Source organism: Bufo gargarizans, chromosome 5 (assembly GCF_014858855.1).
Source record: "Bufo gargarizans isolate SCDJY-AF-19 chromosome 5, ASM1485885v1, whole genome shotgun sequence".
Lineage (NCBI taxonomy): Eukaryota > Metazoa > Chordata > Amphibia > Anura > Bufonidae > Bufo > Bufo gargarizans.
Window position 1 is genome coordinate 346,931,480 of NC_058084.1, and position 22,411 is coordinate 346,953,890.

The following is a 22,411-nucleotide window of genomic DNA, read 5'->3' on the forward strand; positions in this document are numbered from 1 at the left end:
GTGAAAGTCACTGCTGAAGGGCAGCCACCTTGAAAGTCACTGTTAAAAGGGGCGATCACCATTAAAGGGGCGGCCACTGTGAAAGTCACTGTTAAAGGGGCGGTCACCGTTAAACTTGGTCTACACATCCCTTGCTACCTGGAAACAAATCTTGTGGGGGTCCCAGCTTTTTCTTCACTGCTGTAGGTCAGCTTTAGGCTAGGGCTGCACAACACATAGGGCACAACTACACTGCTACATGCATCCATCTTGAATGGATTTTTTGCGACTGTCATGCCGCAGTCGCAGCGTGTCACAGTCGCAGCATGTCGCAGTGCGACACCATAGCCTATCATTATAAAAATTGTTGCGTGACATAAGTGCGACAAAATGTTGCGCGACACATGTCGTCATGTAGTCCTAGCCTTAAAGGGGAAGGGCTCTGTGGAGGTCACTGGTAAAGGGGCAGGGGCCACTATTAAAGGGGCAGGCCGCTGTGGAGGTCACCGGTAAAGGGGCGGGCACTGTGAAGTTCACTATTAAGATGGCAGGGGCCACTATTGAAGGGGCAGCTGTTGTGGAGGTCACTGCTAAAGGGTCGGGCACTGTGGAGGTTTACTGTTAAAGGGTCAGGCACTGTGGAGGTCACTGTTAAGGGGCGGGCACTGTGGAGGTCACTATTAAAGGGAATGGGCACAGTGGAGGTCACTGTTAAGGGGGCGGGCACTGGAGGTCACTATTAAAGGGGTGTTCACTGTGGAGGTCACTGTTAAGGGGGTGGGCACTGTGGAGGTCACTGTTAAAGGGGCGGGCACTGTGGAGGTCACTGTTAAAGGGGCGTTCACTGTGGAGGTCACTGTTAAGAGGGAGGGCACTGTGGAAGTCACTGTTAAAGGGGTGGGCACTGTGGAGGTCACTATGTAAGAGGATCGGGAGAGATAGCCAAACAAGCATTCAGCTTACAGCTATCTAATGTGTTTTGCCAGCTTAGATTACTAGCCCAGGGCTGCTATGTCAATACTACTGGTTGTCATTGGAAACAATCAACAATCATCAATAGACAATGGCAGAATTGTGAATACAGCTCTGAAGTGTATTATACATACTGTGAGAAATAATACATGATTAAGTATTTACAGATACCCACCTCTTTTATGTAAATTAATCCTATAATCTGAAAAATTTTTATCCTAGGGGAGTGTACACTGTAATCCTGCAGTACAGCACATTTATATCGTTAGTTGGCAATTTATAATGTACTACGTATATAGTTCCTAACTTTCTTATCTGCTGAAAGATGTAGGTAATCTTTATTTTGTTTTGTTTTTTCATTTTATTGCTTAAACTAGCCTGACAGATTTATATACCGCATAAATTATGATAATTAAACTAGAAAGTACCTTACAGTTGGGAGTAAACCAGTATTCTGTAATATAGGTAAATGTCAAGTATTAATCAAACATTTGACCTTCTTTAACTTCATAAAGATTTCTTCAAATAAAGCGAACTACACTTTTTTTGCAGGAGGGAAAGAATAAATCTGACGATACTGAATACATCTATTGTACAAATTCATTAGGCTTTTGTTCATACACTATTACATTTTATATACAAATTTTATGCGTCTATAGCTCTGTGTTTGTACATGTCTTAAAACATTTATAAGTAATACATTCATATGCACACATATTCTTAGATAGCCTGGAGCACACACGTTTATAATCTATAAAGTGGCGCTTACAAGAACAGCAGGTTTGTTGGAAGAGGTTAGTTCTCGAGATGGGTTTAGAGTAAGTTCAAGTAGAAGTTTTCTTCCCCGCAAAATTTCCCCTGCAAAATCTGCAGAGAATGCTCAGCAAAATCTATATGTAGGTATCTATGTATACGATATATGTGGGTTTTGATGCAAATGGTCTAAGCTGTTGCAAAAAAATCTTCCTCCACTCCGCTCCCTACAGTATATAGAGCAGAAGTATACTCTAAAATCTGTTATAGATGTGAAAGGCCTTTTGATAAACCCTGCATTGTTCTGTTTCTGTTTTATTCCTCCTGGAAATGTATGATACGGGGAATAGTAAAACAAATTGTCTGTTTTTTTGTGCATTTCTACATAGGAACAGTACAACACGGAGATGTCAGAAAAGATGCTTCAGATTTAATTAATGGGGGATACAAGTTTACCTAAATCAGGCATGTTGGAAGAACTCACAGGTCCATGCACGCTAAGGCTAGTTTCACACTAGCGGTAAAATCTTCTGGCAGGCTGTTCCAGCAGAGGAACAGCTGGAGTTCATCATATTCGGCATAGTCGGAAAGGGGTGGAGCACTGCCTGGTCCCCTTGACTATAATGGGACCCTGGGGGATCTGGTTTTCTTTCCGTCATTAGTGCCAGGAATCAGCCAGACAAAAAAAACACTGCGATTTTTGTTCGGCTGACTACCGGCAGTAATGCCAGATCCCCGCCGGGTACCATAATAGTCAATGGGCGCCTCTGCCGAAACAGCCTGCTAGAAGATTTTAACTCTAGTGTGAAACTAGCCTAATATTGATGAAAGCTGCCTTCAATGTCACACGTATGGGGTCCTTCCAACTATCCCCCTGCTGGGGCTTGTGGGATTGGACATGGTGTGAGAACGAAGAATGCCAGAGTTGGCCCGGGTGAGCCGTGTCATACTTACTGGTCAGACATCTTTGAACTGACAGCTATTTAAAGGGATAATGTTATGATTGATGTAAAAAGTTAAAATCAGACATCATATAGAACATGACAATACCTTTCTAACAAAGCTAGAACCAGCCCTGTACCTCACATGGATCCAGAGATTTTTCCATTCATTGCTCCATTTGTTCTGCTAAATTTATGTCAGGCTGGCAACTCAGGTGTGTGTCTTTGCTGCTGCAGCTCTATACCTATCACAGCTCAGGGGCGTGTCTTTGCTGCTGCAGCTCTATACCTATCACAGCTCAGGGGCGTGTCTTTGCTGCTGCAGCTCTATACCTATCACAGCTCAGGGGCGTGTCTTTGCTGCTGCAGCTCTATACCTATCACAGCTCAGGGGCGTGTCTTTGCTGCTGCAGCTCTATACCTATCACAGCTCAGGAGCGTGTCTTTGCTGCTGCAGCTCTATACCTATCACAGCTCAGGGGCGTGTCTTTGCTGCTGCAGCTCTACACCTATCACAGCTCAGGGGCTTGTCTTTTCTTAGGGACCGTGTCCTTTCTGCTTCAGCTCTCTCCCTGTAACTGCCACAGCTTCTAACAGAACATACGGCCGGGGGCAGTTAAACATTTAAGCTGAGCGTGTGCGACCACCTCAGTTAGGTGGACAGAGAAATAAGGAAAACAATAAACAGCAGGTGGCGCTATACAAATTTTTAATTATATGCAATTACAAAAGTATTTAGATCCAGGTGCTGGTTTGAAAACTGTAGAATAGTGTTTGTGGCACAACCTCTTTTAAGGGAATCTGTCACCACTCATGCCCCCCTTTGTGAGGGTAGCATAGTCTAGTGACAGAGACCCTTAAATCATTGATGGTAAACTCCAGCAGGACCTGAGCGCTGGGATCCTTATCTTCATGAGCTGCGGCTGCCCCCTGCCCTTCTGCAGATGATTTACAGCTTTCTTCTTACACTCAGGAATACGAGGACTCCCTAATGTGTGCATTGCATTGAGCAGGCTCCAGCACTCCAGTCCCACTGGAACTGGTCAGAAGGGACTTTAAGAAAACAAATAAGCAAAAAAAGTAAGTCCTCGTTTACATCTCTAGATCCAGCACAGAGCAACCTACCAGATCTCGCATGATCTGGCATTGCCGTATCCTCTACTTCACCGCCGGATCCCCATTGACTGCAGTGAGTTTCGGCGGTTATCTGGCAACAGTTTTTTGTCCACCCGACAGCCAGCATTTACATAGTAACATAGTATATAAGGCCGAAAAACTGATCAGTTCTTTTCCGGTATTGAAACCCTAGGACGGAACTCAATGCCGGAAAAGAATAACGCTAGTGTGAAAGTACCATAAGCCTAATAATAGGTGCCACTTGGTCTGTACAGACCACTTTTCATCATTATTATCACAGGCAGGATTACAATGACAGATAACATCTGATTACACAAGATCCACCATAGGTTATAGATTCAGAATAGGTTATATCACAGCTTATAATATAAACCTCCTGACCTCTGCACAGGTCACAGAGCAGGCCTAGAAAACTCTCCCACAGAGGCAGGGGTACATACAGATCTCATAGTGGCCCCATAGCAAAACTTAGTGTGGGCCCCGTGCACCTAGTTTCCCAGTGTACATGTGTCAATCACTCCCAGGCAATGCAGAACATGCCCCAGATTTCTGACAAATTTCCTTTTATTTTTTATTGCGGGCAGTCTAAGGACACACCTGTGCAATATTCATGCTGGCTAATCAGCACCCTGATATGCCACACCTGTGAGGTGGGATGGATTATCTCGGCAAAGGAGAAGTGCTCACTAACACAGATTTGTGAACAATATTTGAGAGTAATGGGTCTTTTGTGTATGTAGAAAATGTTTCAGATCTTTGAGTTCAGCTCATCATGCAAAATGGGAGCAAAACCTAAAGTGTTACGTTTATATTTTTGTTCAGTGTATATACACCAGAAAACTGTCAAAAATACATTGATAAATCTTTTTCTCTTCTATTACAAAGCTAGCTGGCTGCAGCCACCACTAGGGGGAGCTCAGTGCATAGGAATTAATACAACTACCATGGAAACTGTAATAATTTCTTTAAATTGGTGGCTGTGTGAAAGTGCATTGTTTTCAACCAGGGAAGAGTAGAGCAAGTTTCGTGTGCCGAACCCCCTTCTTTCAGGCTCCTTAGCAGTCGCGAGGCTCTGCCCTCTATTGCAGGTACGCCACTGCATAGAAGTCAATAGGATCATCTCCAGACCACTGTGTCTATGGTCCATGGCGGCTGCTGTAATGCATATCTCTTAATGCTGTTAAGAACAGCTAAGGCAAGATGGCCGCCCCCATAATTATGCTCAGGAAACAGAATACAAAAATCTGCAATCAGAAATTACAAACAGATTAGAAAAAAAAGATATGCGTCGCTATCTGGTCTAATTAGTCTAGGTTTAAAGTCAGAGGTGACACATTCTGGTTTAAAGTCATAGGTGACACATTCCCTTTAAGAGAATTGTAGTCATTTTGAGTCTGGTGAAAGTAACTACATGTAGGGTACCTCCCCATAGAACATGTTCCTTGTCTGTCTTTCACACTACAGGGTATAAAGAACTCGTTTTTTCCCCTCCATGACATATATCTTTTACTTTTCGCTTGACTGTTCCCATCACAGAAGGGTACAGTCCCATGTACTGAATTTTGTAGAGTCTCAGCTTCCAGGTTTCCTTTGATTACAGCACAGTAGTAAAACGAGCCCCCCACCCGCTCGATTGCATTGCTCCCCTTCCGACAGCTTGATTAATAAGCTTAAAACACAAATTGAAATGAAAAGAGAAATGAGCTCCAGGTGCCCGGACACCTTGTGCTGCGCACAGAACCCAGGCCTGGCCGGCCTTACAATGCCATTCATTCCCACACCTAAGGGACTGAACTGTGCGACCGTAATTGCTGTAACTCTTATTAATGTTCTGACATAATTCCCATTAATTCCACAGGGCTAGTAAATGCATTAGGACTTGTCAACATATTATTTGACACGGTTTATGATCTGTAGAATTATGCTCCTAAGCATTGGGCAGCTCTTAGGCACTGGGATGGTATGCTTTGCTCCCTACCTTGGAGAAAGGTTTTTCATGCTAGTCACAAGACGAAGAGCTTAGCGGTGCAGGGAGGTAACGTTCGTGGGTTTTGCTTGCATTCTCGTTTTTGTGCTAAAACCCTCCTCTTTTTCATTTGATGGTATAAATTCTTGTGTAACGGAGTCTTGTGGAAGAGTTGGAGCCAGCCTTTTGTACTTGCCTAAGGCAAGGCTGGAGTATATCATGGGCAAAATTGGTTAATTGGCCACCTTTTAGGGGCCTCCACCACTCGTCGTCAACACCAGACATAATCCCCTGGTATTTAGCATAGTGATATTATTATTAGCACTGTACAGTACTGCTATTTGGGTATTGTGTGGCCTTATTGAGAACTATTCACATCTGGGCCTGTGTCAGAGACATATACATCAGAAGGGTCTCCTGATATCAGACGGAAGATGGTGACACATCTCACTCTACATGCATACAATGGGATACATCACCCATAGGCTCCCTTGTGAAAAAAACATTACGTTGCTTGTCATTGCATACCAGCCCTGTGTATGCCAAAAGGACAATATTTGCCATATGCTGCTTGCAAGGAGGCCTATGGGCACGTTAGAGGTATAAGTAAGGGATGTGTAGGAAAATGAGATGTGAAAATATATACTGGTACTGTTAGATGGCATTGTATAGCTGTATTATTTAACTAGTATGATGGCTGTATTACTCAGGAGGGGCCCTTCATATTTTCCTCAGAAACCATCAACTTTTACCCTGCCCTCGTAAGTCAGCAGTAATGGAGGACTTTCCTCATAAAATTCGGAGATTTTTCCAGGGCCAGACTGGGAACTTAAAGTGGCCCTGGACAAAAAAAAACCCTAACAGTGGCCCCATGTTGTAGACAGGTCCAAACTGACAGGAGGTGGGACAACACAAGTAGGCAGGGACAACGCAAACAGTCGACAACAGAAGTGTGAGGGGGGGCAGCAATACCGCAGTCCGGCACAAAATACCACAGTGCAGCACAAATACTGCCCCACCTGCTGCAGTATTTAATATTATTACCATCCTGAGGACAGCGATATAGTTGAATTCAGGAGGACCCCTGCGGCTGTACATAAGTCCCTGATGCTCCTACCATTAATTAGTATAGGGAGCATCAGATTCGTATTTACTTAGCTGGGTATTGGCCCACCAGGAGATTTCCCTATAAGGTCCATGGCCAGTCCGCCCCTGTGTTTTTCCACTATACTTTTCAAATCTTTTAGCTAAATGAGATGTTTGTTAAACTGCTGTCCATGACTTTGACATGACAAGTTACTGGTGATGACGTGCCATACCAGCCATATCAGTGGCCTCTGTGGTCAAATGTTGTACTAAATGCATTTACCTTGGAGATGGCACTTTGTAAACAAAACCAGATGGGGGACCGTTGGCGCATCTGGGCTGGATCGGCAGGAGATAGAAGTGGTGAGTAATGTTTTTTTAGGCTAGTTTCACACTAGTGGTAAGACATTCGGCAGGCTCTGCATCTGGCATTGCCGAATCTCTTACCGCTAGTGTGTGAAACTAGCCTTACAGCATTTTTGGCTCCATTAAATATTTTAATGATCCAGTGTCCATCTCATATCTCAATGATGTCACTTTGCCTTCATTATAATGTTGTACCCTCAGTATTAAGGAAGGTTCCACAGTAATGATTCACTGATGATGTCCACCATCAGCCATAGGCTCTATTCATATATTCTCTTTTTCCACAGGTAGCGAATATGATGAGGAAGAAGTAGACTATGAAGACTCAGACAGTGACGAGTCGTGGACCACAGAGAGTGCCATTAGTTCTGAAGCAATTCTAAGCTCCATGTGTATGAATGGAGGGGATGAGAAGCCATTTGCCTGTCCAGTTCCTGGATGTAAAAAGAGATATAAGGTAATGTGATTATGATTTCTCCTATGTATGTGCGTAAAGCCTAAACACAATGCATTGGGGAGATTTATCAAAACTGGTGTAAAGTAGAACTGGCTTAGTTGCCCATAGCAACCAATCAGATTCCACTTTAATTTTTCAGGGCTCCTTTGAAAAATGAAAGGCGGAAACTGATTGGTTGCTATGGGCAACTAAGGCAGTTTTCCTTTACATCAGTTTGATAAATCTCCGTCAATGATTCTTAGGGTACATGCACACGCCCAGGATTTATGTGCGGAGAATCTGCCCTGAAATCCGCAGGTGTTCGCAGGGAAATTTATCCAGACAATCTGTGGATTTTACTACGTGAATAGAGAAAATCCGGTCAGGAAAACTAAAATAAATTGACATGCTATGGATTGTAAAATATGCACCGCTGATAAAAATCTGCACGGAAAAAATATGCATCGTGTAGATGGGAATTTCATTTTCTTATAGAATACAATGTGTAGGACCTACGGTGCGGATTTTCCACACGCAAATCCACACCCAATTTTGATCGTGTGCATTTAGCCTTGTGAGCTGTTCATCTGCGTCAGTTTGACATGACCTAGAAAGGTTTCCAGATTCTGAATAGTTAACAAAAATATTTTAATTTGCTGACAGCAAGCAGAGAATGTTGCTTTATTTTTCACAAAACAGGAATACTCCCTGTGGACCTTGAAATGTGGTATATAGAGGTCGAATAAACGGTCTTACAATTAGTAGGACATGTCCCTGTAAAGGACACTGCTGTCAGTGAGTTGGGAGTGAGTGACCAGGAGTTCAGTGAGCGCTCCATTCAAAGAAGCATATGTGTCTTAACTAGCCCCCTGTCTGCGTATGGAATGTTCCAGCGGCTGTCGAAATGGCCAGGGGCGTAACAATTAACCATGGGGCCCACAATACTAGGACCACCAACTGCATCCAGTAACTTCAGGAAATGGAACGATGATGGCTCTGCGCTCCATCACGCACTGCTTCACTCCTTCCCATTTACCCAAATTCCTTAATGTTTCCTATGGCAGTACAGCAGTGATCCTCTGATCGCTCACCTTCTGATCATTGTTTACTGGTATCCTGCAGATGATGGTTCCATAGTTACTTGTAGTTATTACCTTGGTCTACTTATATGTTAAAGAAGCCATTTTGTTTAACTTGGGAAACATGAGAGTGGAGGACTCTTGCTCAGGTACTGGGACCCATAGCAGTTGATATTGGTATGCCATTGGGTACACCTACCTTATGACTATATCTCTTCTGGGCTTGTAAGGTGCAAAATCTACCAGCTTTTGCTCTAACCAGTGATATTAAAGGGGTTGTCTTATCATGGACAATGGGGGTATATTGCTAGGATACTCCCCCATTGTCTTATAGGTGCAGGTCCCGCACCTACATCAAGAACGGAGGCCTGCAAGTGAAGGAGGGCGCACTGCGCATGCCCCTTCCATTCATTTTCTATGGGGCAGGCGCGGTGCGCTCCCATTCACTTCTATGGGGAGCCGGCTTGGTGGTGGCCGGACCGGAATCCGCCAGCCACCACCTTGCGGGGCTCCGTTCTCTATATAGATGCTGGTCCCAGCGGCACCCATAAGACAATGGGGGCATATCCTAGCGATATTCCCCCATTTTCTCTGATGAGACAACCCCTTTAACAAAATTATCTTGGACAGGCAATATTACTGGATAAGCCTCATTGTTGTGGTGCACTTTAAAGTACATCTGTCAGCAGATTTGTACCTATGAAACTGGCTGACCTGTTCCATGTGCGCTTGGCAGCTGAAGGCATCTGTGTTGGTCCCGAGTTCATATGTGCCCACATTGCTGATTTTTTTTTAAATATATGCAAATGAACCTCTAGGGGCAGCGGAGGCGTTACCATTACACCTACAGGCTATGTTCTCTCTGCAACTGCCACGCCCTCTGCACTTTGATTGACAGGGCCAGGTAGTGTAAACATCATCACACCTGCCCTGTCAATCAAAGTCTAGAGGGCGCAGCAGTTGCAGAGAGAGCTGAGCCTCTAGGTGTAACTGCAATGCCCCTGTTGCTCCTAAAATTTCATATTTCTCAGCAATGCGGACAAATATGAACACGGGACCAACACAGATGTCTTCAGCCGCCAAGTGCACATGTAACAGGTCAGCCAGTTTTATAGGTCCAAATCTGCTGACAGATGCCCTTTAAAGAGGACCTGTCACCTCCCCTTCCCCCATTTCTTAGTATCTACATGCATTCCCCATGTAACAACAATTCTGGAGCATCTATTCCTATGACTCTGTGCTGTGCCATTCCTTTATTATTCTTGCTAGAAGTTTACAAATCAATTGCCAGCTGTCTGCAGTTAAGGTACTGCTGGGTGTTACCAGTAACTGGTATGTCTCACTCTGTCCAATCAGGGCTACCGGTGTCAGACTGTACAGAGACACCCATCTGTACATTTACTGCAAGCTGCTGACAATTCATTCATAAATTCCAGTAGGAATAATAAAGGAATAGCACAACATAGAGTCATAAGAATAGATGTTGTTATATGGAGAATACAAGTAGTTTCTACAACATGTCTGGAGAGGTGACGGGTCCCCTTTAAATGCAGACCTCCCTTAGGAACCACCTCTTCTCCACCATCTCCTAAAGGCAGACATATTTCATGTCCATTTTCCATCTCAAGATCGCTAAGGGACTAGTAAACTATGAGGCGGGGTTATGGGGTAATTTACTCTTCTTTATGATTATATATCTATTGCAGTGTGCAATAATTACTTGTGATCCAAAGATACCCAACTCAGTAACTTCTCCCCATGAATATTTTCCGTCTTGCTCAAGCCGTGTTCAGATTGTGCATTGCTGCTTTGTCACGCCAATAGAACTGCAGCCGAAATAGCTGCTTTCCTAATTGCCTTTGTCTCTGGTTTGTGCCACGAGGCGAATGGACTTTTGATATTATGTAAGTTAAAAAAAGAGGGACTGTAAAAAATGTTGTATTAGAGGTGTAATTAAACATGGTATCCCAGCCCCTGCCCCAGCAGAGGTGCGCCCGGGGCTGTCACCGCTGTGTATGAGCGGCTTTCTTCCCCAGCTTCTTGACTGTCTCACTAACACTTGTGTCTCACATGATGTTTATTCCTGTCCATTTAAGCCTCGAACAGTGTGAACATATTTATGGCGCAGCCAGATACAATAAATTAGTGTTAGTGGGTACAGCATGGCACATCCAGAAACCCTACTGTAAGACGCTCTTGTTCTTAATTACGGCTCAATTAGTAAGAGGCCGGTGCAGGTTTATTTTTATTTTTTTTATCTGTTTCGTCTAGGTTTAGACATCAGAAAATCACAGATGCCCATTACACAGACATATCCTTTTCTTCCCAAGAATGCAGTGTTTATGAGTAAAGTGGTGATGGTGGGAGGGCATATTGTAAAACGACAATGTCTTAAGTCAGGAAGCAAACTAGCCATTGCCATTGTAACAGGGGTCCCTTTTCCCAGGGGGCATCCCTAGACTGCGGCAAGTGTTTCTTTAGAAGAGAGAAGCTAGAGGTAGAGGGCTCGTAATTTGCTACATCCTGTCTGTTCTCTGTGTGACTGCCACCCCTCCTTTTATTGCCCGGGCTGTTCCTGCCTGCTTTTCCTATCACACCACCTTCATCTTGAATGCACAAGGACTGTCTCAAGGATATCGTGCACACCATTAAGTCAGAAGGGAATGAAATTAATGAGCCACAGGAAAGCTGACAAACATGGAGCAAGCGGCAAATAAAAAGTAACGATACAGAGACTTGAATAAATATTAGATGCTTTTTATTTTCTTCTTTCCCAAGGCTTTTGTGTGAAATCGCTTGTCAAATAGAGGATAGTTTATTCCTTTTCATGATAGCAGTACAATTATAGATCATAGACCTCTTCCTTTTCAATCTGCACACCTCCCCTGGTTGTCCTCAGCCACCCTCGTGAAGTGTGCAACCAAGCTGTGTGCCCCCCTCAGGACAATTAGATAATGTGAACATTTCTTCTCAGCCAACAGGGGGCGTTTAACATACAGACATCTTACTTTCCTACTTTTCCATCCTCCTTCTCAACACCCTATCCTGCCACCCCCAATACTGTGTCCACTGTGCTCCCCAATGCTTTTCTGCAGAAACAGTCGCCCTGAAAATACCGGTACCACACATATAGTGCGTCAGTACAAAAACACCCCTTTATATTGTGCGCTAGTACAAAAAAATTCCCTCTTTCCTTTCAGATCAGACCCTCATATAAAACCCTAAATGAGATCCCCCCCCCCCCCATCTCAGACCAAACCCCCTTTAGACCTCTATGTCAGACCCCAGTTTTGGACCTCAGATCAGACCCCCATTAGACCTCCATGTAACACTCTGACCCAATATCAGACCTCAGAGAAGACCCCCATTAGACCTCCAGACCCCCATTAGACCGCCAGACCTCCATATCAGACCTTCAGACCCCCATATCAGACCTCTAGACCCCCATTAGACCTCCAGACTCCCACTAGACCTCAAGACCACCATTAGATTTCCAGACCCCATATCTGACCCCCATTAGACCTTCCAGACCCTCAATCAGACCTCCAGACCCCCATCAGACCTCCAGACCCCTAATCAGACCCCCATTAGACCTCCAGACCCCCAGTCAGAACTTTCCAGACCCCTCAGTCAGACCTTTTCAGACCACCCAGTCAGACCTTTCCAGAACCCCCAGTCAGACCTCTCCAGACCCCCCAGTCAGACCTCCAGACCCCCATAGACCACTCCAGACCCCCATTATACCTCTCCAGACCCCCAGTGAGACCTCTCCGGACTCCCCATTAGACATCCATTTCAGACCTCAGATCAGACTGTAAAATAATAAAGTAACTTACCTCTCCTGCTGCCACTCTCCTTGTCCTGGCTGTCTTCTCTTTTCAGGGCCCGCGCTGCAGTCACCTGACCTCCTGCAGCGTCAGGTCAGAGTGCGCTCTGTACGTCCTGACGCTGCAGGCAGCCAGGACACAGCAGCGCGGGCCCTGATAAGAGGGAGCAGGAGGAGGGGTAAGTACTGGACAGCGCTCACAGCGCTTCTCTCCCCCTCCCCCTACAGACTAGTAAGCGCTTCCATTATGGAAGTATTCCCTCTGGGCCCCCCTGGATTAGGGGCCCGGTCGCAACTGCGACCGCTGCGACCCCTATAGTTACGCCAGTGCTCCATGGTATGGAGACTTATTGGCAATACTACATAAGAAATGAATGTTCAAAGAGGTATCTCCCAAGAAAGAGAACTGGCGAGATGGTTTTATTTCTTGGGAGATCTCTTTTTACAAAACTACATGCAGAAACCTGACCGTGTGGCCATACGCTTACATATTAAGTTGAGCATACCTTTGCATCATATTAGTGCCATGAATATACAGTCATGTGAAAAAATTAGGACACCCTTTGAAAGCATGTGGTTTTTTGTAACATTTTTAATAAAAGGTTATTTCATCTCCGTTTCAACAATACAGAGAGATTAAAGTAATCCGACTAAACAAAGAAAACTGAAGAAAAGTCTTTTCAAGATCTTCTGTAAATGTCATTCTACAAAAATGCCTATTCTAACTGAGGAAAAAGATAGGACACCCTTGCCCCTAATAGCAAGTGTTACCTCCTTTGGCTGAAATAACTGCAGTGAGACGGTTCTTGTAGCCATCTACCAGTCTTCGACATCGGTCTGAGGAAATTTTACCCCACTCCTCAATGCAGAACTTTTTCAGCTGTGAGATGTTTGAGGGGTTTCTTGCACGTACAGCCCTTTTCAAGTCACCCCACAGCATCTCAATGGGATTCAAATCTGGACTTTGACTTGGCCATTCCAGGACTCTCCATTTCTTCTTTTTCAGCCAATCTTTGGTTGATTTACTAGTATGTTTTGGGTCATTGTCATGTTGCATGGTCCAGTTCCGCTTCAGCTTTAATTTTCTAACTGATGGTCTCACATGTTCTTCAAGCACCTTCTGATACACAGTAGAATTCATCGTGGATTCTATGATGGTGAGCTGACCAGGTCCTGCTGCAGCAAAGCAGCCCCAAACCATGACACTTCCACCTCCATGCTTCACAGTTGGTATGAGGTTCTTTTCTTGGAATGCTGTGTTTGGTTTACGCCAAACATGTCCTCTGCTGTTGTGTCCAAATAATTCAATTTTGGACTCATCTGTCCAAAGAACATTATTCCAGAAGTCCTGGTCTTTGTCAACTTTATCTCTGGCAGATGTCAGTCTGGCCTCGATGTTTCTCTTGGAAAGCAAAGGTTTCCTCCTTGCACACCTCCCATGCAAGTTAAACTTGTACAGTCTCTTTCTGATTGTAGAGGCATGTACTTCTACATCAACAGTAGCCAGAGCCTGCTGTAGTTCTCGAGATGACACTTTAGGGTTTTTGGAGACCTCTTTTAGCATCTTGCGGTCTGCTCTTGGGGTGAACTTGCTGGGGCGACCAGTCCTGGGCATGTTGGCAGTTGTTTTGAAAGCCCTCCACTTGTAGACTATCTTCCGGACAGTGGAATGGCTGATTTCAAAATCTTTTGAGATCTTTTTAAATCCCTTCCCAGACTCATAGGCTGCTACAATCTTTTTTCTGAAGTCCTCTGACAGCTCTTTTGCTCTCACCATGGTGCTCACTCTCACTTCAACAGTCAGGAGCACACCAAACTAAATGTCTGAGGTTTAAATAGGGCAAGCCTCATTCAACATGCAGAGTAACGATCTACTAATTATGTGCACCTGGTGTGATATACCTGTGTGAGATCTGAGCCAATTTAAGAGGGAATACATGTGAGGGTGTCCTATCTTTTTCCTCAGTTAGAATAGGCATTTTTGTAGAATGACATTTACAGAAGATCTTGAAAAGACTTTTCTTCAGTTTTCTTTGTTTAGTTGGATTACTTTAATCTCTCTGTATTGTTGAAACAGAGATGAAATAACCTTTTATTAAAAATGTTACAAAAAACCACATGCTTTCAAAGGGTGTCCTAATTTTTTCACATGACTGTAACTATAGCTGTAGCGCCTTGTGTGTGGCCTGCTGGCAGCAGAGCTCCACAAGTGTAGTAATGTCTCTTTTTATGGGAAAAACGTAGGTGATTACTTTCTGCCAGCTACAATATCACGTTGCTTTTTCTTTCTGTAGACAACTTAGGGCTCATGCACACGACTATATGTATTTTGCAGACAACAAAACAAAGATCAGCAAAAAATGACCTCTGCGTAACATCCGTGTTGGATCCGATTTTTTTGCAGATCCATTGTAACAATGCCTGTCCTTGTCGGCAAAATGGACAAGAATAGGACATGTTCTATTTTTTTGTGGAATGGACATGCGGATATACGGAAACTGAATTTTTATTTTTTTTGCAGACCTATTGAAATGAATGGTTCCGTATAAGGACCTGTAAAAAAAAACAGAACGAAAAAAAATATGTTCGTGTGCATGAGCCTTTAGGCCTCATGCACACGGCCATTGTCCGGCTGTTCCCGTATTGTGGCCTGCAAAGCAGGGATCTGGAAGGACCCGAGTGCTGGGGATCAGGTACTTATGCTCTAGAGGAGGGTCATTACAGGGATTAGATTACCCCTTTAAATCAGGATGACTGCCGTCCATATAGTAACCTAATGAATCCGTCCTGGCCATTCATCTGAATGTATGGCTGGCCTTGTATGGCTGGCCTAACTTTCCCAGGGATAACAGGGGTTGCCAGCTTTATATCTTTTTGAAACAACCCTTTTATTTTTCATAGAAGAATGAGAAAATCTAACAAATTAGATGTATATGTAGACATTACATCGTCAAATTTCCATTTTACTGTCAAACAAAAATAAGTATTTCCCACTTCTGGACTGCCCATAGACGATATAAGTTCAGAACGCCCGTGCTTATCTCTGCAAGCACTTCATGAATGTCCTTGCAGAAATGGCAGGAGCATGGAGCTCGATGTTACTGACAGCTGGGTCCCCCATAGACTTGGCAGGGACATGTGTTTCCATCCCTGCCATCTCCATTGCTGTATACACAGTGCTCAATATACAGATCAGCAAGGGTGGCAATATCCTTCTCAACTGCTTCCAAGACTGCCATAGTGGATTGGGGGTGTATCTGGATGATGTGAGTAGTAGTTGATCTCCTCCTGGTCACACCCTGGTTGTTGTCTCCTGCTTGATGGAAGGTGTGTTCCCTTGGTAGTGTACTGGTGTGGTGCAACAAGACAAGAGTCAGGCAGCGAAGTTCAGTTGAACCAAACTAAGAGGTCTTTACTGGAATACAAGGTCCATAAAATGTTCCACTCAAGATGGAGGAACAAAACTTGATAACACTGTTCCAACAAATTCTAGCTGAAGCAGGTGTTTTCTCTGGTGCTCGTGTGTGAAACGGTCTTCTACCCAACAATGCCTAACGTACTAACTCAGCTGAGGGGTTCACCTAAGTCCAACTTCTTTAGTAATGTCTGCAGTTCCTAGTTGCTACATGCAGACTCCAAACAACAGTACATGGATAGGAAAGGGCAGCCAGAGGCACCCTTACCTGTGAGGTCTGTTAGCTGTAGACAAGCGTTACCTATAGTCTAAATCCCGCACTCCCGATTTCTGATGCTCGGTGGTCTTAGCGGTTCCTTTGCTGCAAGCCATCTCAGGGCACACTCTATTGGGTCATCTTTGGGTCTCAAATGAGCTAGTTTTGACTGACAGGACTGGAGGTACCTTTCTTTACCCCCCCCCCCCCCTTCCTTCCTCAGCTGCTTCACACCATTGTAAAGCCTCTGGGGGCTGCATTCCCCCTGTAACTAGGGCTAATATGTCAGCCCCAGTTACAGGAGAAATCAGCAGCTAAAAAAATATAATATTTAAATGCACCCAAAGTGCTTGTATAACCTTATGGTAGGGGGGGGGGGCACAAAATGTAGAATAAGAAACAAACAAAAAAAAGTCACACCACTGCTTCTAGCCTCACCCCCGACAACCATAACCCATACATTCCTTATATAAAAACAACCATTATGGGAAGAAGACTTCATTTAGAAAGTTATTTTAATTGCACTGTGTATTAGTAAAAAATGAAAAATGTGAAAAAGACTGTTTTTACATTTTTTTATGTATTTCCCAGGTATATAAAAAAAATACTAAAATAAAAATGATGTATTATCAGGAATAAAAAGCGCCAAAAATAGTTACATAAGCAAACAGAAAAAAAGTTGTGCATAAAGATTTATGTACTAATGGATAAATAGCATCACAACCCTATAACCTACAACCCTGTTTTTGACAAATCTTAAAATCATTTTTGATGCTTTCCTATTAGTGTTAGATTGAGAAATTATCTCAAAATGCTGTCATTTTGGCTAAAGATCGTATAAGCCGCTTTACTTGGTCTGTAAGGGTTTTGGATATATTGTAACTGAACACGCTGCCAAAAGGAAGTTTACTGTTTACCCAAAAGGTGGGTCGGATCTGTTAGAAGGTAAGCCATGCAAGTGCTGTTCTTGGCACGGCCTGACTTGGCATTAGCTTCTCTTTCCTGGTTTCTCAGACCTTTCTGATGGCCTTGATGTTGCACTGCACTGAGGTTTGAGAGCTGATTCCCTGAGTCTCATCATAGGTTGTCATGCATTTATGATTCACATCCATTTCTAAAATTGCACCCTGACAATCGACACATTAACTCTGCCCTTGACCTACCCTGTGTCTGTTTGCAGATCTTTTATGTGAGTTTCATAGCTGCTCATGTTGTCACAGTAGTTTTACCTTGTTCCTACGTGCACTTCAGCTTGCACTGCTTTATGTGTTTATTTTCAGTAAACTTTGCATGCTTTGCTTATCATTTTATTGCTTTGTTAGCACTTATATATATCACTGTCAAGCCTGTAGTTTCACTGATGAGTAGTCTGCATAGTATTAGTTAGGCCTCCATGGACAACACACATACCCATTGATTCACACATTCATGATTTACCATATTTTGGGGATCTGGGGTTACACCATGGAAGCATGCCCTATTTTTGTTTACATATCCATCACTCCCATTGTAGTCCATGGAAAAGGATGGACACAACACAGATGGCATTCCTGTTTCATCCGTGTTTCACGGATCATTGCTAGTAGATGCTCTTAAAACTAATTTTCAGCTGGGCAGTGCCCGTGGAATATGGATGACACATGAAAAAAAACTGATACAGGGACCAAACACGGATCCTTTACGGACATCATCACAGTTGAACCACTGACCATCTTGTCACTGATATCATCACGGACGTGTGAATGAGGCAAAGCCATGGTTAGCGGATTCACAGGAATTATACAAGCACGTAGTTTATGAACTCAACAGAACATTCTAGATGAAATATTTTGAGCATAGGAGGTGCAGGGATAGTTTATTTCCACCATCAGTTATATATCTAATGATGAAATAATCTGAATATAAATATATTTTAGGGGGGTCACCTTTCGGTGTATTGTTCATGGTCCTGAAATGTTGAAACATAATGCATCTTGGCGATTTCTCATATTGACCAGTACATCTACACATAGTTTGTAGTCTGTAACCATGGAGACATATACTGTTGGTCTGTATAGGAGCTGTAGATACAAATCATTAGGATATTTTAAATATTAAAAGTTTTTATTTTACATGAACTGGAACAATAAAACAATTGGTTGTAAACATGTTTATACCCTTCAAAGGCATGTTCAGAAGACCGATTCTCCACACGGATTTCGACACATAGTCCCACATTAAAGGAGGTCGGCTTTGTGGCATTCACACTAGGAATCCGGGAGTCATCCTTGGACTTCTGCTGCAAATACATTCTTCCACCATGTGAACATACCCTAAATGTTCCAGAGTTATCTTGATGATGAAAAATGTTTTCTCAGAGAATTGCCTGTGAGCTATGGAAACCACTACTTTGGTATAATAATTTCAAGCAATTAGAATTGTAGTCACTGCCCACCCAAATGTGCACACAATCGAAATCTTGGCCATCGTTAATGGTTGGCAGAGGACCATGCCAAGGATAATATGGATCAAATTGGCCAATGCTGCTAGGACGAATGGCTTTGTGGACAGGTTTTTTCCACAGCTCCACAGTTTGGAAGCACTGTACAGCTATTGATAATTTTTATCTTCAACAACTTTGCAGTGTGGATTGTGAAGTCCCATATTTATTTCCACCAGTTCTAGACTGGCATCTCATCATTCATTCAATTAGTTTGTTAGCCGTGCATCTGCCACATCGCTTCCCTAGTGAATCATATTTGTGTTTCTCAAAACTAAATAGAGTCATCTGAATTCATAATTTGTCGCCTCCAGTGCAGTTAACCAGGGCATTAAAAGCCATTTACAAGATTGGCACTGTTTTATACTTCATACCTTTAGACCTTGGCAAGCGCCATCGATACACAAAACAAAATGTTGACATTAGCAGAGTGGAAAAAGAAGTAGCAAGTCCCCGGTAATTATAGAAGCTGAATTTATTTCTATGTTACTCATTCAGATCCGGCTCCAACCTTACTTTGCTTACCCCCTGCCTGCTGCTCCTATGCTCTGTGCGTTTTATTAGGGCTGAACGAAATCTTGTCTTCGGTCATAATTCATTTTCACCCCTTCCCTGCAGGTGTGGCTTAGGTTGTGGACACAGCCACACAAAGACTTACTCTTACCCTTTTAAATCAAGTTTCCAGACATTCTGAGCGCAATTTACTCACCTTTCATGGCACAATCCTGTATTGGGAGCTATGTGTGTCCTTAAGTGTTTTCCAGGCAGGACTAAAGGAACAAGATGATGCATTATTACTTCATAGGTAACACTCGGTTAGCCTAGCAGGTTTTTAGGGTCCAGCTACACGGTCAGGTTTCCTGATGCAGTTTTGGAAGCCAAAACCAGGAGTCAATTCGAAAAAGAAGAGGAGACGTTGTATCTGCCCTTTATACAGTATATAGTTATGTTCATGGCGCAAGCTTAATATGATGCAATCGTATCCTCAACTTGATATGTGAGGGTATGGCCACACGGTCAGGTTTCTGCATGCAGTCTTGTAAAAAGGGATCTCCCAAGAAAGAGAACCATCTTGCCAGTTCTCTTTCTTGGGAGATACCTCTTTGAACATTCATTTCTCATGGAGCATTGCCAGTAAGTCTCCATACAGGACTGGTCTCCTCAAGGAGATTCGGTATCCTGCCTAAGCTACATGCAGTTTTGGAAGCCAAAACCAGAAGTGAATTACGTATCTGTCCTCTGTACTTTCTCTCCTTTTAGGATCCACTCCTGATTTTGGCTTCAGAACGTACATCAGGAAACCTGAGCGTGTGGCCGTATCCTTACATATATGATGACCTCACACTTTTTAGAATGATGTCACTCAGTATAATATTTATATGCATATATTATAGGTACAAAATATTAGTTTATTGAAATGGTCCAGTATAAAAAGACAAACATTTGTCATTGCTAGTTACACCGTGGCTAAGTGGTCAGCACTATCGCCTTGGATCGCTGTGGTTGTGGGTTTGAATCTAGCTCCAGCGGAACATCCGCAAGTATCCAAAAAGATACCTGTAGGCTAATTGATATCCTATGAAATTATTTCCTGTGTATTTAAGGTAGGAAAAAGGATTAGATCCATTAGGGAAAGTGGCTGATGACAGAGGGGTGGCTCAGTGGTTATTATCATTGAGGCCCTGGGTTTGAATCTGACCGAGGACAACATCTGTATGGAATTTGTATGTTCTCTCTGTGATTCTGTGGGTTTCCTCCTAATCTTCAAAAGTATATTGAGAGAGGTTAATTGGCTTACCATGAAAATGACGCTAGGGTGCATGTTTGGAAAGAAGGGAAATAGATTGTAAGCCCATTTGGTGCTATATACAGGGAATACATTTTCTCCATGTATTGGTGCATACTAGTTCCTTCCTGCCACAGCCTCTGGCCTTGAGTATTAATTTGTATGTAGTGAAAATCTGAGAGAGAGTTCAAGCTGTGACTAGAGGGAAATTTCCAGCTCATCAAGTCAGGTGTCAAATTCTTACCGTTTTCGTTATGGGCACATTTCAAACAGAGGTTTTTACAGACTTTACTTTTTCAAGGCAGAGGCCATGAATGATAAGAGCCGCCATATAATTGTCTTCAGTGCGCTCCGCAGCTGCGCAGACTTAACAAGCCGAGGGTATTTATGATCTGCAGAGTTTACTGCTCATCAAGTCCCATTAACAGAACGTTTGCTTCGTTTTATACAAGTGCAAGATGATTTTTATTTGTTTGTTTCATGTTGTAAAGATGCCCCTGTCCACACATCGCGTGTTGTAGGAAGTGCATTGTGCCAGCGCTCCCCGAAGGGTTAACACCACTGTACGTGTCACATCTGAGCAAAAATTAATCTGGAGAATGCAATTAAAATGCCAAATGGCAATAAACGTCTGATAGCAGGCAGAGGAGGACGCTCACCACTGCCAATGCTTGATATCAGAAACGAACAGCACAGCCATGTTAACTGTAACTACTGTGCAGTCTGTATTCCTATGTGAGGAGGATAATATATATTTATCATTTGTTAATTTAACTCTAAAAGGGGTTGTACAGGAATAGAAAAACATGGCTGCCGTCTTCCAAAAACAGCGCCACCCTGTCCACAGGCTGTGTGTGGTATTGCAGCACAGCCCCATTCACATCAATGGAGTTGAGCTGCATTGCCAGGTACCAGCCATGGATAGGACTGGAATGTTTCTGGAAGGAATCAGCCATGTTTTTCTAGGACTGCTGGATAATGCTTTTAAAATATGTTTAAAGAAATAAATATTTAGAGAATAAGGATGTTAAAACCACCAGTCCTGTGGAGCGTGTGATTCAGATTGCTAGAAAATAACATATAAAATGTGTAGTTTGCGCAAGGCCTTTTATTGAGAATTTCATTGCCAATCAAAATGCCATTAAAAATGTTATTGTAAAGCAATACACGGATTTAATGAGTTAATTTGCATATTAGTTACAGTCATGTAATATCCTTATTATTCTGGAATCCACTGGAAACTCAGAATAGTTAGTGATGTACTCAAGGGCATGCTCAAAAATCCAAGGTCGTTCACATAGCGTTTTAATTGCAAATTACCTATAATGGTAAATATCAGTGTACCCTTTTGACGAACTCGCACTAAGGCAATTTGCGGAACAGAATGGGGCGCCCATAATAGAAATGCCTATTCTTGTCCGCAAAACGGACAAGAATAGGACATGTTCTATTTTTTGTGCGGCGCAACGGATGAGGGCAGCACTCTTTAGCATCCCAATTGAAGTGAATGGGTCTGCATCCAAGCCGCAAAAAATGCAGCTCAGATGCGGAACCAAACCACGTTCATTTGCATGGGGCGTAATTGGTTGTTTTAGTCCTGGATTGTCTTAACCCTTTAAGAATGGGACAATTTTCTGTTTTTGTTTTTTCAGTTTTTTACTCCCTTCCTTCCCGGAGCCATAACTTTTTAAACAGTTTTTTTCTGTTCACATATCTGTTAGGGCTTGTTTTTTGCGAGACAAGTTTTACTTTCTAATAGCACCATTTTATATTGCATGCAATGTAGGGGAAACCTGGGAAAAAAAATCCAAATGGGGTGAAATTGGAAAGAAAAAATGCAATTTCCTCAGTTTTATGAGGTTCCCTCTGCAGTTAAATTGACCTGTTATCTTCATTTGTATACTATATTTTGTCTACAGAGCTGTGTGGGGGCC

The 22,411-nt window shown here is 43.1% G+C and overlaps 1 protein-coding gene across 1 annotated transcript in view; it reads left to right on the forward strand.

The window, feature by feature from the left end:
- Positions 1-22,411, forward strand: part of JAZF1 (JAZF zinc finger 1) — a 301,835-nt gene that overhangs the window by 267,597 nt on the left and 11,827 nt on the right. Inside the window, exon 4 of the mRNA XM_044294578.1 lies at positions 7,488-7,657. Coding sequence (XP_044150513.1) covers positions 7,488-7,657 — 170 coding nt within the window. The remainder of the gene's footprint in view (positions 1-7,487; positions 7,658-22,411) is intronic.